Source organism: Meriones unguiculatus, chromosome 1, assembly GCF_030254825.1.
Source record: "Meriones unguiculatus strain TT.TT164.6M chromosome 1, Bangor_MerUng_6.1, whole genome shotgun sequence".
Classification (NCBI taxonomy): Eukaryota; Metazoa; Chordata; class Mammalia; order Rodentia; family Muridae; genus Meriones; species Meriones unguiculatus.
This window is the reverse complement of record NC_083349.1, coordinates 170157203-170175740: the sequence shown is the minus strand read 5'-3', so window position 1 is coordinate 170175740 and position 18538 is coordinate 170157203. Positions and strand designations below refer to the sequence as shown.

General features: G+C 46.6%; 1 protein-coding gene across 3 annotated transcripts in view; it reads left to right on the top strand.

The window, feature by feature from the left end:
- The window catches only part of Fli1 (Fli-1 proto-oncogene, ETS transcription factor), a 116154-nt gene that overhangs the window by 62646 nt on the left and 34970 nt on the right, over positions 1 to 18538 (top strand). For all 3 annotated transcript variants that reach the window (XM_021651586.2, XM_060371419.1, XM_060371426.1), the window contains 3 exons: positions 1463 to 1674; positions 11069 to 11223; positions 15475 to 15678. In XM_021651586.2, the coding sequence (XP_021507261.1) occupies positions 1463 to 1674; positions 11069 to 11223; positions 15475 to 15678 (571 nt within the window). The remainder of the gene's footprint in view (positions 1 to 1462; positions 1675 to 11068; positions 11224 to 15474; positions 15679 to 18538) is intronic.

Sequence of the window (18538 nt, the reverse complement as noted above, 5' to 3'; positions counted from 1 at the left end):
TTAGGGACCTAAAACCAGAGCAGAACCTTAACTGAATAAAGAGTTTATCTAATAACTGAAGTACAAATGATCCTTAGAGCCATAGCCTTCCCTTGATGTTACACAGGGGAAGCAGGTGAAAGCAGAAGAGTACCAGCAGGTTTAGGTCTGAATGAAGAACACCCAGACATACCAAGAGGAGTATTTGTATTTTTAAAATACAAATTTAAAAAACAAAAACAAATTCTAGGCAGAGATATGAGTTATGCAGGGAAAGTAGGAAAACCTTAAGATTTAAAGGGGTCTTGTCATCTATTATTCAGTTATTAAGCAAAGGCAAAGTTGCCATAGTAACACACCACAGGCTAAGTGGCTTAAACAACATAAATTTATTTGCTCAGGGTTCTGAAAACTGGAAATCCAACATCAGAGTGCCAGCAGCACCGGCTTCCTCTAAGGCTTCTTGCTCTTGCTTGCAGATAATCATTTTCCCTTCATCCCTTACATGGTCAATCCTTGTCATACAGCCATCCTCAGGGTCTTTGTGTGTCCAAATCTCTTATCATAATAAGCCAGTTGGGTTTAGAGTCCACCTTTACATTCTCCTTTCAACTTAATCATACCCTTAAAGGCCTTATTTCCAAGTAAAGTCATAGTCTCAGTTACAGGGCTAGGGACTTGACATATGAATTTGAGAGGGTACAGAATCAAGCATAGAACAAGAACTCAACAGAACCCTTGTTTGAATTCTAATGGTCATCATTGCCAGTATTTTTGGAGCATTGCTCTGGTTTGATGTTGGTATAACTATTTCCTATATATTATTCTATCTTTCCTTCACAATCGAGTTGTGCTCCCTCTTGAATTACTTGGCTGAACCATCAATACTGAGATCTGCTCGACATAATTACACCTGCTAACCAGCCCTCAGCACACGACCGTGCATTCTCACCAAACGCTCGGACTAGAGTTGTTCCTTTAATTCACCTAGCAAATCAGTAAAAGAGTTGTGTATGCTTACCAATCAGGACACTGAAATTGACCTAGCTGAGGTTCTGGGCTCCCTGATTCCCTTGTGTGGCCTGGTTCTAGACAAGCTCTCTGGTGGCTCTCCATGGCCTCACTTGTGAAATAAATGCTCACTTTCATCTCTCCTAACCACACAGCTAGTGACATGTGCTGCTGTTTATATCTGAAAGCCAGAACTAACACTGGTACCATCTGTTCCACCACTGTGTTCGGCCCCCTGTCTCCACTCTCATTTTGGGGCTCCCAGCCTGTACACTCAACAAGTGTACCTGTTTCTAGTATTCCTCTTGCCCCACAAAGGGGTAAGCCTCCCCAACACTGTGAATCTATTACCATGGACAATTGCAGCTTCATGAATGGCCAGCCCTATGCCATGTGATATCTTAGAGTAGGGGTGAGGCTGGCCTGCTTGAGGACTGACACTGAACTTTCTGTCTCTTCTCCCTTCTTGCAGGAGGCTCTGTCAGTGGTGAGTGACGACCAGTCCCTCTTTGATTCAGCATACGGAGCAGCAGCCCATCTCCCCAAGGCAGACATGACTGCTTCGGGCAGTCCTGACTACGGGCAGCCCCACAAAATCAATCCCTTGCCGCCACAGCAAGAGTGGATCAACCAGCCAGTGAGGGTCAGCGTCAAGCGGGAGTATGACCACATGAATGGGTCCAGGTGAGCCTGCCAGAGCTGTTCTTGATGAAGTGGGGAGACCTGAGCACTGTTCCTCCCGGGGCCACCCCGTCAGACAGTTCTGCACAAAGTAGCAAGCAGATGGCCCTCTGGGGCTGACCTGAGACTGTGTGTCAGTTCCTAGTCAGTTTCTACAGAATTGAAGGCTGTGAGTGGATGAGGATCAGGAAGCTCACTGGGCTCTTGGGGACCAGGTGCAACCCACAGAAGCCAAGTTAGGGTCAGGCCCCAAAACCCCAGTGCAGAGACTCAGGCTTGAATGTTTGGTGTCAGGCTCTGGCCCAGGTCCAGCCCCTCTGAGAAAATAACTTAGCGGTAAGATGCCCTTCCTGTGCTGTTGAGCACGTTTCAGGACCCTGGGCGGGACTCACCAGAGCAAAGATGACCCAACCATTCTTCCAGTAAAAGTGGAGAAGTGGTGAGAAAGATAGACACTATGCCAGGAAGTCAGCTTTATGTGTGGGAAGTTTGTGTGAAGGGAATTAGGAAGAGCCAGATAGGACTTCGCTTATGGAACTGGGAAGGAGAATCCAGGGATAGAGAAAACACTGAAGTAAGACACATAAGCCCATGAAGAGGTAGTCCAGGCTTTAGGACCTGCCTCTATGTTTTGGCTGAATTACCTAAGTCCATCTGAGTACCAGCTTCCTCCTGTCTAAGCCACAAACCAGAATGCCTGCTTCTTAACGGCTTTAGGGGAGTGTGCTTCTGTAGGGAAAGGACACAGGACACCATCAGTGACTCTAAAGTGCCCAATGGTGTTAGTGACCACTGTACACTGAGGCACAGAAGGGGAAATATTAGCCTTGTTCATTACCCAATAATTCCCTGGTAATCCACTCAGCCTGAAGCAAAAGGACATGGAAGTAAAAGCAAGTAAATAAATAAAAGACAAGACCTTGGTTGATGGGCTAAGAAACCAGCTTGCTCCATAGGCAAAGGTGGACCCTCAGTTCTGCCATGACACTGAACATAATCAGAGCTGATGAGGTGGCAATCATTGTCCTGCAGGGATCAGGGATAGGAGAGGCAGAAAGAAAAAACGTTACTGAAATAGTACAGATAAGAAATCAAAGTTCTGGGCTAGGGTGACAGCCATGATTACAGAAATCCAGGAGAGATGCGTAAAGGGCATATCAAAAAGGTAATCACAAGAGCTTAGGCTTAATAAGCACAAAAGCAAAGCAGGTGAGAGAAGAAAAGCTGAGGCTGCTGAGTCTGGACATTTGGAAGGTAGATGCAGTTAGCAGCCGCAAGCAGGTGGGGAGGGGCAGTGCCTTAGGGGATGGATGTCCCTGCGCCCTATAGGGTCCTCTGTGAGCAAGAGATACAACCTCTAGATTAAAATGTCTGCTGGGTTTTGGAAGCCAAAGCTCATAGGATTTGGGCTTACAATTGAGGCTTAGGCATCATCTCCAGGAGGCTTAACTGTGAAAGTGAGTCATGGAGGAAACTAGTCCAGAGAGAGGCGAGAGAAGGAGGGAGAGGGCTGCTGGGGCTGCTGGGAGGGAGTTCCTCCTTGCAGCTGTCTCAGCCCTGCCACACTTCCATACCATTAACTAAAACCAGGAAGCGGGACTGTGGCCACCCTTCCAGGGTCTAGGGTTAGGAAAGCTCAGAAGATCTGAGCCTTGATCCCCTCCATGGCGGTTCTTTCTGCAGAATGATGGCTATGCCATGATTCCTGTAAGTCCAGCCTCACAGTACAGTTATCAAACGTTTTATCCACAATCTTGTATCCCTTACTCTCTACCAATCTCCTAGGAGGCCAATATTCTAACCCTGTTACTATATAGAAAGAAAGCCAAGAGAGGCCAAGCTGGCACCAACCCAGGCTTTCTGGTTCTTTAGGCATCTTCCTGCCCCTCCCTCCCTGCGTGTGCCTCATGTTCTGCACCATGATCTCATTCTGCCAGCACCCTCCCGTGATGAGGCCAGTTCAGAAATGTCTCCCAAATTGTCTGAACCACAAAGCATTTCTGCCCTTATTGAAAATCCAGATCCCTATATTGGAAAATCTATGGTGTTGTTGCAGACTGTATCAAGCCAAGCCTGCCAAGCCCATACTGTCTCTCCTGAGCAGAGGCACCCCATACTTTCTTCTTTCTCTTTCTTTCCTGAAATATATTCTCCCAACAGGCCACAGTGGGAGTCACCCATCCTTTCAGAAGAGTAACCTTTTTGCTCAAACCCTTAAGCAAAGTCCTATAGTCCTTAGTGGAGTCCCACCACCTACCCCACATTCTCCCTGGCTTCTTTCCTCCCTTCTTCTACACCATCACACAGATGCCTGCCGCTCCAGGGCTCCCTAGCACACCACTATGCAGCTTATCTTCTCCAAGTTCCTTCTTTCGAGAACATTCTTACTGCATTTATTCGTAGCTCTCTTCTGGATCTTTACCCATATATCACTTATTGCTTAACTATGCAAAAGAAGTGGTGTGTAAAAATACCAGGCATGGAAGTATTATCAGTAAGCCCAGAACCTGAGGAGGCACATCTTTGAGGCTCACTGAACAGATAGCCTTGCCTATTTAAGTGAGCTACAGGCCCCATGTCACAGAAAGGTAAATGGTCCCTGAGGAATGATACACAAAGCTTTCCTTTGGTCTCCAGAGGCATGCACCACAGCTCAGAAACACATGCATATACAAATACACACACACACACACACAGAGTGGGGGGGGAGACAGAAAGACAAAGAAAGGCAGAGAGAGAAAGAGAGAGCACAAGAAATGAAATGAATTCATAGATGCCAGTTCATTTAAATTACTCGTCCTGAACATTTCATTTATCTTGTTATCTGTGTCACACCATTAACAGTACTTAGTTGCACATGTTTAAAGTCTCTATAGTGTCACACATACTTAGAACGTATTGCGGTTATAGTCACCCAATTGCCTTCTGGTATCCCACTTGCTTTCCCTCTGAACCCTTTCTTCTTACAAGTGGCCCCCAGGAAGGAAATCACACTCCCTTCTGCAGTAACCTGAGTTAATATCTCCTTCAGATGGGCCAGTGTCACAGGCACCTCCTCTATCTCTGAAGGAATGTTGAAGGGTCCAGTTTTCCACCAGTATCCATTGCTGCTGGGTCTTTGTGGTTGTATTAGCATGTTGTGTCTCTGTGTTAGGATTTTCTGGCATTCCTCCTGAACCCTCGGTTCTTACATTCTTCCATCCATTCTTCTGCAGTCTCCTGGAAGGTTGGGGCATGTGTGACATAGGTATCTTTGGGCTGCTTTTTCTCAGCACTTTGGTGAAGTGTGAGTCTCAATGCTAACCATCACTCCACGGTAAAAGGCCTTTCTTTTCCAGACTCAAAGCAACACTAGTCTATTGACATTGATATAAATATGAATATTTAGGAGAGTTAACAAGTTCGTTTAGGGAAACAGCAGCCTTATGTTCTCACTGGGTCCAAGATCCCACTAGCCATCACCAGCTTTTGACCACATTTATGGTACCAGATATATATCTCCTCTCATGCAATAGGCTCCAGTCACAGAGTGCCTGGCTACCCAACATGTAGTCATGCAGCTATTGGACCAGTGGGTATGTAGTTCCTAACCAGTCAGTGTTGTTCAGCAATCATAACTTACAGAAGAGTCTCTCTCTCTCTCTCTCTCTCACACACACACACACACACACACACACACACACACACCAGGAGCCTGCACAGAACCTTCTGGCACCACAAATGCCAGTCAGCAGGGAGAGAATTCTCAACTCACTTGCAACTCTATTTGTCTGTGTCCTGTGACCAGAATGTGTGGCATCTTCAGCAGTAGGGCCTTGCCTTCTATTTCTGGTGGGTATCAAGATTTGCAAATGATTTGAAAATTTTCAGAAAGTCCACCTATCATTACACAAAATGTAGGGGAGGGCCAGTGAGATGGTCCAGCAGGAAAAGATGCCTGCCACCATGCCTGAAGACCTGAGTTCTATCCCCAGAACCTACACGGTAGGATGAAAACACCGACTCCTTTGACCTGTCTTCTCATTTCCATACCTATGCCATGACACATATGCACCGCACATATATGTGTATGCATGCACAGACACAAAATAAGTTTTAAAATGTAGAGGAGGGTGTGTAAATGTTCCTAATCTTCAAACAAGGAAACAAAGAAGGACAGACAACTTGGGAGTTCTTGGCTTGTAAGCTAGGCCGGTGTCACGTGATGCAGTAGCCCCTAACTAGCCCTGTGTGCCTATGGGGGTCAGATTCCCTGGAACTGAAGTTATGGATGGTTTCAAGCCAAACATGGTCCTCTGCAAAGACAAGTTCTCTTTAACTGCTGAGGCATCTCTCCAGCCTCTCTCCTCTCTCTCTCTCTCTCTCTTCTCTCTCTCTTTCTCTCTCACTTTAAGAATGTACCTACCAGTAAGGTGAAAATGACCCATGTGGCTCAAACATGTGACTCACAATCTACTTGGATTGGACCAGGCTGGAGCAGTGCATTTCAGACCACCCAGTGATTCACAGGGTATCCCGACCATATTTTTTTGAGAAGCATGGGTTTCTGGGTTACTTCTTTGTGCTTATTGGAAGCTCCATAGATGTCTGTGTCCTTATCAGGAAAGAGGAGGTACTTCGTGTCTCTGAAGCCGTAATACCCTCTTGCCTTTTATCCTAGCAGCAAGCCGTCTGGGCCAAGGTCAAATGGTCATGCAGAGGGGCTGAGATCTGAGGCAGGAGAGATGGTCTGGGTTGCCTGAGTTGTGGGAGGTTGACTTTGTCTCCCTTCCCATCTTCCTGTTGTGGTTGAATCTGGTTCTCTGGATTGCCCTCCAAACAGCACGGCCCATAGGTTCTGTGTTTCTGTGTTGGATATAAACTTCAGAAACTTGATCCAAGCTGTGGTCTGCAAATAACTCTCAGCTGCATCCTGTTTCAACCATGGGAACTGGAGAAAACAGTGCATGAAGGAAACACTATCAGTTCATGAGGGAGAAACGTTAGAACTGGTTTTAGGTACCTGGCATTCAGGATCTGAACTTAGGGCCACTTGCCCTGAGACGCGCTGGACTGGCCAGCATCATAGGAGACACTGAGCACCCAGAGAACCCTGTTCCACACTCACGAGTGATGAGCCTCCTTCACACTGTCGCTTACGCTTCTCTAGCACCACATTTCTAAATTCTAAGGCTTGCACGAGTAGAGCGTATGCTGCTTGTGCTGAAAGCCAAGGTGGTGGTGGTGGGGTTTGTGTGTGGTTTTTGTTTTGTTTTGCTTCTTTTCTTGAAATTACACTTCCTTATCAGAAGTAACCAACCCCCTCTTCACATGGTTATCACAGAAACCCTAAAGGCAGCCAGCCCGGTTTCCCCAGGTGTGCAATACACATGAAAGACACAAGGATAGACCCCAAGGCAACCATGCAGTCCAGGGAGCCTTACAGCTTCGTGGGTACTGGGGGGTCCCTGACTGCCAGCCGGCCAATCTTTGATCTGACTGTGCACCATGTCTCCAGGCATTCTTAGTGAAAGGGGAAACTTCGCTTTGGGAGATCCCCCTTCACCCCTCTTAGGGTTTCACACCTTGCTTTATATTGCTCAGGGGTCTGAAGGCACTTGTATGAACCACTGGTGGGCTTTTTTTTAAAGCAGTGTTCAATAAACACACAGAAACAGAAGCTTATGTCTGGGATGGTTATGTCTTAAGGCTGTGGCCTGCTGTCTGTGGCCTTCCTCAGGCCCGGGGTAGAGATGCTCTGAGTTACACACTCAAGCCGTCACTTCCTCCTTGCTCTATTGTGACAGCCTCAAGCCCTCTTGTCACCTGCCCCAGTGCAGTCAGCTGCCTGTGGGCCCCAACCCCTTGCTTGCTGTAAGTGCAGGTCTCAATACAAATTAGCAGCAGCGGTAGGGGCAAAATGAATGGCCAAACCTCTTCCCCCGCCAGGGGTCCCGCCTCCCCTCTCTCTTGTTTTCCTCAAGCCCTCTTCACAGGCGCCAGCTGCCTCATTAAAGAGCAGCCTTTATGCTAGGCTTCACCTGGACAGGCAGTGGTGACCAAACCTATGGCTGTGCTTTCTGGCTGAGTCAAAGAGAATGGAGGCAATCAGGAAGGCAAGTGTGCAAGGTACGGTTTCTTCCTTTCTCACCCTGAACTGGAGTAAGAGGGCCAGCTCTGCAAGGGCAAAGGTCTTGGGTGGGTGTCAGGCCTTTACTCTAAGGAAGTCCCTTTACAGACCTTGATGGCAATGGTCTGGAACCAAGAAAAGGGCCTTATTCCAAAGAAGGCCAGGAGGGACAGCCAGGCAGGTCACCGGCCTCCAGGGTATAGCTGGAAGAAGGCTAGAGGAGGGGTGACAGCTAGGCCACACAGTGAAAGAGACTCACTGGTGAGCAGGCACAGCCAGCCGTGGAGCCTCGGGGACCCCAGCTCTTCCGCACCTGCTTCCTGGTCATGCCTAGGGTGCCCTCATCACTGGTCCCTATCACGCAGGTCTTGTTTTATGTCACATTGTTTCTTTTGCTTTCTTTCTACCTTTCTTTCTTTCTTTCTTTCTTTCTTTCTTTCTTTCTTTCTTTCATTCTTTCTCTTTCTTTCTTTCTTTCTCTTTCTTGTCTGTTTTTATTTTTGTTTTACTCTAAGGAGTAGAAGCAGCCTTGCCACCCATGCCCGCTGCGCACAGCTCCAAACCATAAAGGGCCACTAGTTTGTGCATTCATGAGGATCTAGCCTCTGCCTGAAAAGAGGCCAATTTTAAATGCAGACATTCCAGAGTGCAGCGCCTATGAAAAAGAACATTAAATATTCTTTCCCAATATTCGCAAACGGGAGACCTTGAAGTAGGAGCCTCCTCTTCTGCTACCCCTGAACCTGGTTGTCTGGGCACCCTGCACAGGAAGGGTGTGTGACATCCACCCTCTCCACCCGCACCAGCCAATGAAAATCTCACTGTCTTGGTTTCAGGCCAACTCAATTCTTCAAGCTTCTCTAGCATTTGGGTAGTTTCTCATCTGACAAGAATCCGGGGAAGACAACCAGACTTTGGTGATGTAAGGGGGTGGGGACGTGTATGTACTAGCACATAGGTGCATATCTGTGGTGGAGGGTGTGCATTTCTCTAACTAATGTGTGGGATAGACTATGATGTTTGCATGCATGCCTATTATAAACATGTAGGTGGTAGAGTGTATATATGTATTTTATGTGATAGAGTATGTATGACTGTAGGGATTTGTATTTAGAGCACATATGCACACATTTGTAGTATGTGTGTGTGTGTGTGTACAATGGACCAATGATATGTATGTATGTGTATATACATGTTTACATACTATGTAAAGTAGTATGTGTGCATGCACATATTGTGAAAATGTATATATGTAGTGCAGTACATGGATATACATGTACATTGTGCACGTGATATGTGTGGTAAAGTGCGTAGAACATAGCGAAATGTTTTTGTGTGTGTACATATGTAGTTAAAGTTTAGGGTCTGAGTGCTTTTGTTACGTATGTGTGCTGCATGTGTGCAAGATGTGTGTATGTGCGAGTGTGTGTACATGCACACACACAGTTTTCCTGGGAGATAGCAGCATGCTCGGGCCAGCTCAGCTTAGACACAGGCACCAGGGGCTGACTGGGGTTCCTTCATCTCAAGCCAAGTCCTTCAACAGCAGAAGCCAAAGGGCCGAGCGCTGGTGAAAAGCCCTGATGTGCTACTGCCTCCCCTCTGACTGCCATGGGGACATTAAACCTTCAACAATCCGGGACTCTGACGGCTGGTTCTTGGTTCTCTGCCTGGAAAAACAGTAGGCAAATAGTAAAACCTTAAATTCTAACATGTGTAAGTTATACATCTTATTTTCATTTTCAGCCCATGTTCTCCTCGGTAAGACATCAGGAAAAAATTACCGTCTGACTTCTAATATCTCAGTGGAGCATTTATCTCCCAGCCATGATAAGTGATCTGCAATATTTTTTTCCTTTCAGATTAAGAAACAAATTCATTTAATTTTCTTTATTGAATGTGCTCAGGCCTCCCCGCTCTGCCTGACTCCTGGGAACCCTGGGCTCTTCTCCCTCCTCCCGGGCTGGTGACTGCTCTCCTAGGCTGTAGAAATGGGTGACTCCCTAGCAGGCAAGGCCTGTTCCTTAAGGGCTCTCAATCTGTTCCTGCCCACCATAGAATGACAGACAGCAGAGTGACAGAGGGCAGCAGCCAGGCCGAGGAACATAGGGAGAGGTTAGGATGCAGAGCTGGCAGACTGGAATAAAAACCTTGTCTCGTCTCCTTGGTCTGAAGCCCTCCTGGTTTGGCATTCTCAAAGAACTGGCCACCTCCCAGGCTGCCAAGATGATGCTTGCTGCCTGGCCCTACCATACCACAGCCCCCACTGCACCTCTAGGACTCTGCTATGGGTTTGCTTCTTGGAAGGACTGAGTGAGAGCTGGGTAAGCCGGGATGGCACCTCCCTTGGCACGCTGAGAGCTCCACGGTGCTATGCTGAAGGTCACGGGGGATCTATGGAGTATTCTGTGTGTACTCAGCTGTATCAGCTGACCACAGCGGGCATGTCAGCCCAGCTCTCCGGCCCATTGCTCAGTGCCAGATGCTGCAAATATCAGATGCTAAATGGGCTGTGTTGTTTTAGCCCAAGATGTGCTTTCTTCCTTGTTGCACTTCCATATTTCTTCCTCTGTGAACTTACTACTTGGGGCTATAGAATGCTGAAAGAGTCTTTACAGATCAGGATGTGTCTGGGGTTCTACTCCTCTTCCTTGCAGCACCCAGCTCTCCCGTATGTGGACTTTAATTGAGAAGCTCAACTAGGGACCTGAGTCCTGCATCCACCTTTGCTAACCACCACACCTTTCCATTTTGATATCCGTAAAGAGGATGTGCGAAGGATGACTCCACATATCTGGAAGGGTTTTCAGGAAATTCAGATAAAGCAAACACCATATGTGTACAAGAGAAATAGCTGGACCAGCGAGTGATGACACCATCTCAAGAAAGGGCAGAGATAGGGCACAGGCCCCACGGACCATCTCATGCTGTACTCAGTCCTGTAGCCAAGGCAGACATAAAGTACTATACAACTGCGGAGAAGGGGAGAAGGCCTGTGTAAGAAAAGGGCTAGTGAAGGTGGGGAAGTGTTGGTCACTGACAATCAGGTTGAACCTGGACCCTGCAGACAGCCTGGGAGGGCTATGGGCCACTGAAACACATTCGCCCAGGAGACACCGAGTGTTTATGGTGGAATCAGGCTGGGCTCTGCACGGAGAACGGCAATAAGACTTCGTTGCCATTGTCATTATCCCAGGAGCCTCTGGTGACTGGCCAGCCCTGCTGAGGCTGGAGTAAGATAGCCCCTTAGTGATGACTTCTTTTGATCTATGTCTCCTCGCACTCCAGGGAGTCTCCGGTGGACTGCAGTGTCAGCAAATGCAACAAGCTGGTGGGCGGAGGTGAAACCAACCCCATGAACTATAATAGCTACATGGACGAGAAGAATGGCCCCCCTCCTCCCAACATGACCACCAACGAACGGAGAGTCATTGTGCCTGCAGGTACCTTGGGAACCAGCTGCCTGGCCAGTGCCCACATTTCCCATGATTCAGGGGCTGTAGCGGAAGGGTAGGCCTGTCTCTTGGAACATGAAAAACCATACCTAGCACCGTCCCTAGTCTTCAGGGAAATGGAAACCAGAGAAAGTTGTGCAGCTTCCTTGACTCCCTAGCTACCATCCGAGGCAGGACCTCCAGCGTCACCAGAACCCTAGTGGTTTCAGAATCCCCACTCTCAAACATAGCACAAGGCAGATTTTCTAGGAGTAGCCTGGTACCCCCAAGATGAAACCAACCCAGAGAGCAGAGGCAAGGCTACAGCTACCCATGTCCACCCTTCCCTGGGGCATGTACTTCCTGGCTTCTGCTAGGTTCCACCTTCCCCAAATTACAGCCAGCTCTTTCGGTTTTAAAATAGAAATAACTATATTTAACAAACGGAACGCCTCCACGTGTGTGCCACAAGTTATGTCATTATGTAGAAATAGCCTCTTTTTTTCCTAGGTATTGGTGCTGTTGGTTACAGTAGGGGGAGGGAGGACAGAGAGAAACTATTGTTATATCCTCCAGCCTATTGGCTATCCGCTGCGTAGGCCAACCCCAGCATACTCAGCCGCCTGGACATGGAGGGAATTAGAGGGGGTGCCAGGTGGGAGGGGCAGAATGTCCAGAGCTTGAACAAAGTGAATTGAGGGGCAGAGGCTAGAACTAATCTTACCAAAATATCTTCTCCAGAGACTTTCATCCTTCCATTTGTAAACATGTAAATGTGGTTGTCTGAACGATTAGATGTCTCCAAGGGAGTTTGAAGGAGTCTGTCTGTTGGTCTGAGGATGATTTTGTGATGGGCACATCCTTCCTCTGTCCTTGGTGTTTGTCTCCATAGGAAGTTATGTCTGCTGTCATGGTGTGACAGCGCATTTCTGATCTCTGGGCTAATGTGCAGATGGGAAAAAGTGTGAAGGGTAGCAGGAATAGAGGCAGAAGAAGAGGGGCCGAGGGGAGCATGGTTCTGTAACTCATAGGACTAAACATCGCGTGAGCCCCATCTTCTTCAATCATAGGGCCTAATCGCAAGGAGAGCTTCATAATATCTGCAAATGTTATTCTTTATTTGACTGCTTGTTTGAGACAGGGGTTCACTGTGTAGCAACGCTGTCCTAGAACGCACTGTGTAAGCCAGGAAGGACCTTGCGGCAATCCTCCTGCCCTTGCCTCCTGAGTTCTGGGACTAACTACAGGTGTGTGCCACCTATTCGTGGCCAGAAGAGCTTCATTTAGCCTTGTGTCACAGGTGCCAGGTATAATGTAAATAGCTTTCTCTACTGCATTATCAGTTCATCTCATTGATTTACCACCACCCTCAAGAGATCAGCTGGTGATGGTGAGCTCAGGTGGATCTTCTCCCTACTTTCAGGCTGTAAAATTCTATTGAAACAAACAGTAGTGGGAAACTCTCTCCACACCATAAAGCCAGGCCAAGACTTTGCCATCAAAATTGCCTGCTCCAGCCTCAAAACAGCACAGGAAGAAAATCTTGAGGGGATGAAACATTAGGGAATTGGAGATTACCTCAGAACCAGGCTATTGTCATCATCTCATTTTGTTTGTCATAAGGGAGGGCATATGGAAAGAAGGAAGAGGGGACCATACTGCTTGGTTGACTCTCTACCCTTTAAATGGTGTTGAAATGTTTTCAAGAGGATTGGCAAAAGATCGGTCTTCAGTGGACTGACTTAACCATAGCAGCAAAAATAAAACTAGCATAAATTCTTATCAAGCTCTTTCAAAGCGCTTGGAGTAATGAATTCATGAGCTTCGGATCTATTCAGTTACTCTCCTACGGGCTAGATCTGTAAGCATTACTCTTAGACAGTTTGACTTCCTCCAGGTCAGCCTCCTGGATGCAAGGGAAAGTCTCATTTGGGCAAGTCCACAAATCAAGGCAATAAAACATTAGTGGAACAACCGATTGAATTTATGATGGGATTTTAAGACAAGTATAAATGAGGGCTCTAGTTAATCACCATTTCCACATTGAGATGGGAAAGGAACAAGGGCTAAATTGTCCAGGAAATACATTTGGAAGAGTTTAGCATGATCCAGAGTGGAAGATTTATAATTCATTGTACTGGAAAGGGAGAGAATTAATGCTGTGATGAAGCCCAAAGCAAAGAGAGGAAATAATAAAATAAATAAAATATAAGGCATAAAATTGAATGTACAGTCTTGGAGTCAACCAAATTCCCACAAGTAAGAAACTGGGAGAAGCTATGGGTGAAATAATACGCTTCATAATCCAACTCCTTCCAGACATCTTTCTTTAGAATTCTAAGATTTTTCATTTACCCACAGCTCTTGCTTGATGATTTCTGAAAAGTAAAGGGATAAAAACAAAGCCAGAAGTTTATCTGAAGGACGCAAATGCACATATGCACAAGTGGGCTTGGATAGGGGAATTCTGGGTTCTGGAACAAGGCTCTGCAGTTTTCAAATGAGTTAAGGCAGGATCCTCACAAGATAAGATTGAGGGGAGTCTCAAGGACCTACTTCCCCAACAATGTGATGTCTTTTGAAGGCTTCTATAGGAACCCCACCAGTAGTTACTAAGGCAAAACTTTTATATTCTCTAACCGTCTTTAAAATGGGTATAATAAGAGCCATTTTGTAGATTCCCTTGATAGAAAAAAAAGTTAAAGATAGGGAGCTGGCCTGTGGTATAGGATCTCACAGTTGGGCTATCATTATGTAGATACATCTTGAATTCCTAGTAAGACGTGTGAACCCCAAGCTTTTCTCAGCACTCCCTCTCAACCTCTCAAAGTTTCCTTTATAACTCCTAGAGGCCACAGCACCTGGCCTCCGCCCCATTGCCATTGCTGAGCATTTAGAACGGACTCCCCTGAGCTTTTACAGGCTCCAGAATGAGAGGAATGTGAGTTGGTTTAAAGGGAGCATGAGCTTTCCTGCTAAATACGCATGCTAAATGAAACAGACCAAGCAGAAAAGCAGAAGCAGGAGCAACCAGCTGCCCTGCAATAAAATACCAACTGTTTTCCAGTAAATTCACCCCAGACCCTCTCTACCCAAGGCTCCTTGAACTACCAACACAAACCCATTGTATACTTACTGCTTTGATGCCTACATTTCCATTGGCTCTCATGCCAATGGACCTGTGTGTGTGTGAGAGAGAGAGAGAGAGAGAGAGAGAGAGAGAGAGAGAGGGAGAGAGACAGAGAGAAGATGGACTCAAATACACAATCCTCCTGCCTCAGCTTCCTGAGTGGAGGGCTTACTCATGTGTACCACCATTCCTATGGTTACCTGTCACTTATAACATTTCCCACCTCAGACTAAGAAGGTGCTTCAGGAAACAATGAGAAAGAGAGAAAAGGAAAAAGTGGGAGCAGAGGCCTCAGTCCTGTGCTGTTCTTGAAGTTAAAGAGGTTTCTGTTTCTAGCACCATTTCTCATTTTTAAGTATTTAAATATCCTAAAAATGTTTAGGGATGGTCTGGTAGAAATCTTAACACAGCTGTCCCCCAAAATAAAGAAACCCAGATTGGGTTTATGACAAACACTAACACCATTGGCTTTTCCAGCTGCCCAGATGGAATTAGAGGGAAAGCATGCATGTATAAATTTCTCTTCTGTAGCGTCTGAGGAATCCGTGTGCCCTCTTGTACTCACTAATAGTCTTAAGAGACAAATGGCTGCCCTTTCCAGAGACATTGGTCAATGGTGCTATGGGATTGTTTATTTTCATTTTGATCCCACTATTTCTTAGGCCAAGGTTTCAATTGCCCTCCAAAAATTTTAAATAGCAACTTGTCAGGGTACGTGTTGAGGCAGCTAAGAACTTTTCCCAGTGCTAAGTGGTTCAGGCAGTACCAGATGCTATGGAATGAGATGGGGTGTTCTGAGGGGAACCATCTGGAAGGGAGGAGGGAGGGTAAAGGATGAAAGAGAGAGGGGGAGCGAGAGGTATAAGAGGGAAAAGGGGGGAAATAAAGGTAATGTGAATGAAGAAAGAGAAAAGGAAAAGGGATGAGGGAAAGGAAGAAAAAGGAAGAGAGGGGTGATAGAAGAAAGAGAGGTAAAAGAAAAGAGATCAGAAAAGGAAAGAGGAGTACATGAGGAGGGAGAGGATGTAGGAGGGAGGCAAACAGGAAGAGAGGGAAAAGGGAGAGAGGAGAGCAGCCTAGGCTGTTAGAGGCAGGCTCTCATGCTGACTATTCTCATCTCTCTTCTGCAGACCCCACACTGTGGACTCAGGAGCATGTTCGACAATGGCTGGAGTGGGCCATAAAGGAATACGGCTTGATGGAGATTGACACCTCCTTCTTCCAGAACATGGATGGCAAGGAACTGTGTAAAATGAACAAGGAGGATTTCCTCCGAGCCACCTCCCTCTACAACACAGAAGTGCTGCTGTCACACCTCAGTTACCTCAGGGAAAGTAAGTGTCCCATGAGCTCTCATGGCTGGGGGAGGGCCTGCTAGGCCCCAAGAGCAGCCCAGAGGGAAAAGGCCGACACCTAATACCAGTCACAGGGGATATATGCCAAGGGACAATATTCTTAGGACTGGAACCATGTCAAGGTCACATAGGTTCCTGCAAAACCTGCGAGAAAGGCCAAATCCAGGAGTGTCAAAGAAAGCAAATCAAAAATAGAAAAACTACAGGGAGCTGGGACATGGGAGGATGACACCAGAGACTAGGTAGGCTTTTCCAGAAGCTTCCACTACCTAATATTGCACAGAGATAGAAACTCTGGTTGGAGCTCTTACTAAAAACTCTGAATGTAGACAGAGGATCTAAGGCTGTGGTTGCTGATATATTCCTCTTCCCACCCTGGAGTCATTCTGACGCCTCAACCCTATCCTACACAGCTGCTTCCCCCATGGCCATGAAAAAAGAAGAGTATCCAAGGCATGGGATTCTTAGCAGACAATGAAAGCTTTCCCAGAACAGCCTGGATGGTAGATAGAACTTTGGGGAGGAAAAGCTTAATAAAAAAATAAATAAATAAATAAATAAATAAATAAATAAATAAATAAATAAATAAATAGAGTTACCCAACAGGGGGCTTTCTCGTACTGAGCACCCACCAGCTCTGTGTGAATTTCGATAAATAGGGAAAGGAGATCTTTTGAACCAGCTGGCGACCCAGTCTTAACTCTCCATCAGAAATGCATGCCAAGTGCTATCCCCATGCTAACCCCAGGTGCTGAAGGTGTACTCAGTGGTCTGCAAAGATGAGCTGAAGCCACCTGAAGGCAGGAGTGGACTTGTTCTGCATGAGAGCATTCCACTGGCCAGCCATGTCAAAGAGAGGCTGGTCAGAACAGGATGCACTCTCCTCCATGAATGGCCTAGTTTGCCAGAGGTTTTGCAAGAGCTAAGCTTGACGAGGCCTGATGTTTTCAAGGCCGCTTTGAATGCTGAAACCTCAGACCGCACCGTGCGGCTTCTTTTCCTGGGCTCATAGGCTCTGGGCCGGTTCACCCTGTACTAGATCTCCATGCACAGTCAGTTGCTATCAGTGCAATCCTCAGTCTCAGCGTAAGAGAGTTCTGTGGGGAGCAGGAACAACACACACTGGCTGGGAAATTCAAAATAAAGTTCTTTAAAATGCATTTGGGAGTTTCCACGGGTGCCTCTGGGCTATCTAGCCACCTCTCTAAGGCAGCTGGTAATGCTGGGAGAGAGTATGCTAGCTCCAATGCAATGACCTCATGTCTGAGTTGCTGCAACATGAGGTCAGTCCAAGAAATAACACTCTAAAAAGGGGACCATTTTCTACCTCGTCTTTTCTGACTTTTGGATGATTAGCATTTAATAACGTTCTGTATTTCTCAGCCTTTAAGTGCTTGATGAAAGGAAAAAACAAAGGATTTTTTGAGCCGAGTTCTGCCATGATCCACACAGGGCAGGAGACACAGTAGACAGAGAGGGTGGGTGTGGGAAGCTGAGGCCAGCAGCACAGAGCACCTTCAAGCCTGACTTTTAGGCTCCTCCAGCATGGTCTGTGCAGAAGGCTGAGTGGTCCCTAAGGAAGAAGAAATGACAGAAGCCTCCATGACTTCTGTAAGGAACTCAGTAATAATGGTTTTTATGGCGGGCACCATGTGAGGACTGTGTTCAAGAACGTTTGGACTTTGTAAGCCCGTTCAGACCATGTGACCTCCAGGCCTGAATTTCTGACCCACCTATAAAATGCACATTTTCCTTCTGTCACCAAAGAATCTGAACCACAAATACTAGCACGAGACAGATATCTGCTGCTCACAAGGTCCAGGAGGAATCAGTCAGTGCTCATCATCAAACCATGGAAAGACTCCTATTGGACAAGGAGTGAAGGTGTGGACAGGGGTGAAGGTGTGAGCAGCTATAGAGGGAGCAGGGAGCAGAGTTTGGTGTTTGGAGGCCATCGAAAAACTATGGATTCTCCCCTCCGAAGAATAGGTGTGAACATTATAGAGGATGCCACACAGCATGCAAAGTTCCCAGAAAGGGGGTTGCTAGGAGAGAATTTTCAGAGTTGAGAGGAGATAGAACAAGTACGTGTGTGGAAAGTCTTTGAAAGTGCAGGAGAAGTTTTCTGGATCAAGAGGATGCAGATAACAGCAGCAGGTCTACCCAAGGCGAGCTTTTCTGGTGCTAAAATGGTTATTGTGGTAAAAATATGAGATGTGCTTATGACACAAAGTTGAGGAAGACTGTGGGCCAAAGCAAAAATTATAGTTGTGTTAAATTTAAATTTTGTCTAAATGTAACAGACACTGTAATAACCATCGGAGGCATCTAGATTTAAAATGATCAAGATGGAAAGTTTGCTGATCTGTTTTTCCTTCTTTAATATAGTTTCTCCTTTGGGGTTCCAGCTTCTAGAACTCACTGGTTATTGGTACTAGTTAGCTATGTAGAAGCCATGGGAGGCCATTTGTCAGACATTGTCAGCTCTATGGTGCTGAGAACTTTTTCTGTCTGACCAACATGCTGTTAAGCCCTTTATGACTTTTTTCAGGCTGACTTGCAAGGGCTGTTTCATGTTTAAGAGCAAGGCCAGGGCTTTGCTGCAAGGTTGGGGTGAAGCTGATTCTCAGCACCATCGTGTTGTTCTTTTAATTGGGAGCAGCCGGGGTCAAATACTTTCCCTTTGAGCAAGAGGTGGAGGGAAAAGAGCTGAGACCCTCAACACAGATGAAGGACACAGAGTAAAGGGAGGTCAGTACTGGAAAACTGGGGGCTGGAGCCAAAGCATGGATTGCTGCAACTCAAAACTGGGCCAGCAAGAGGGCTCAATGGGTGAAAA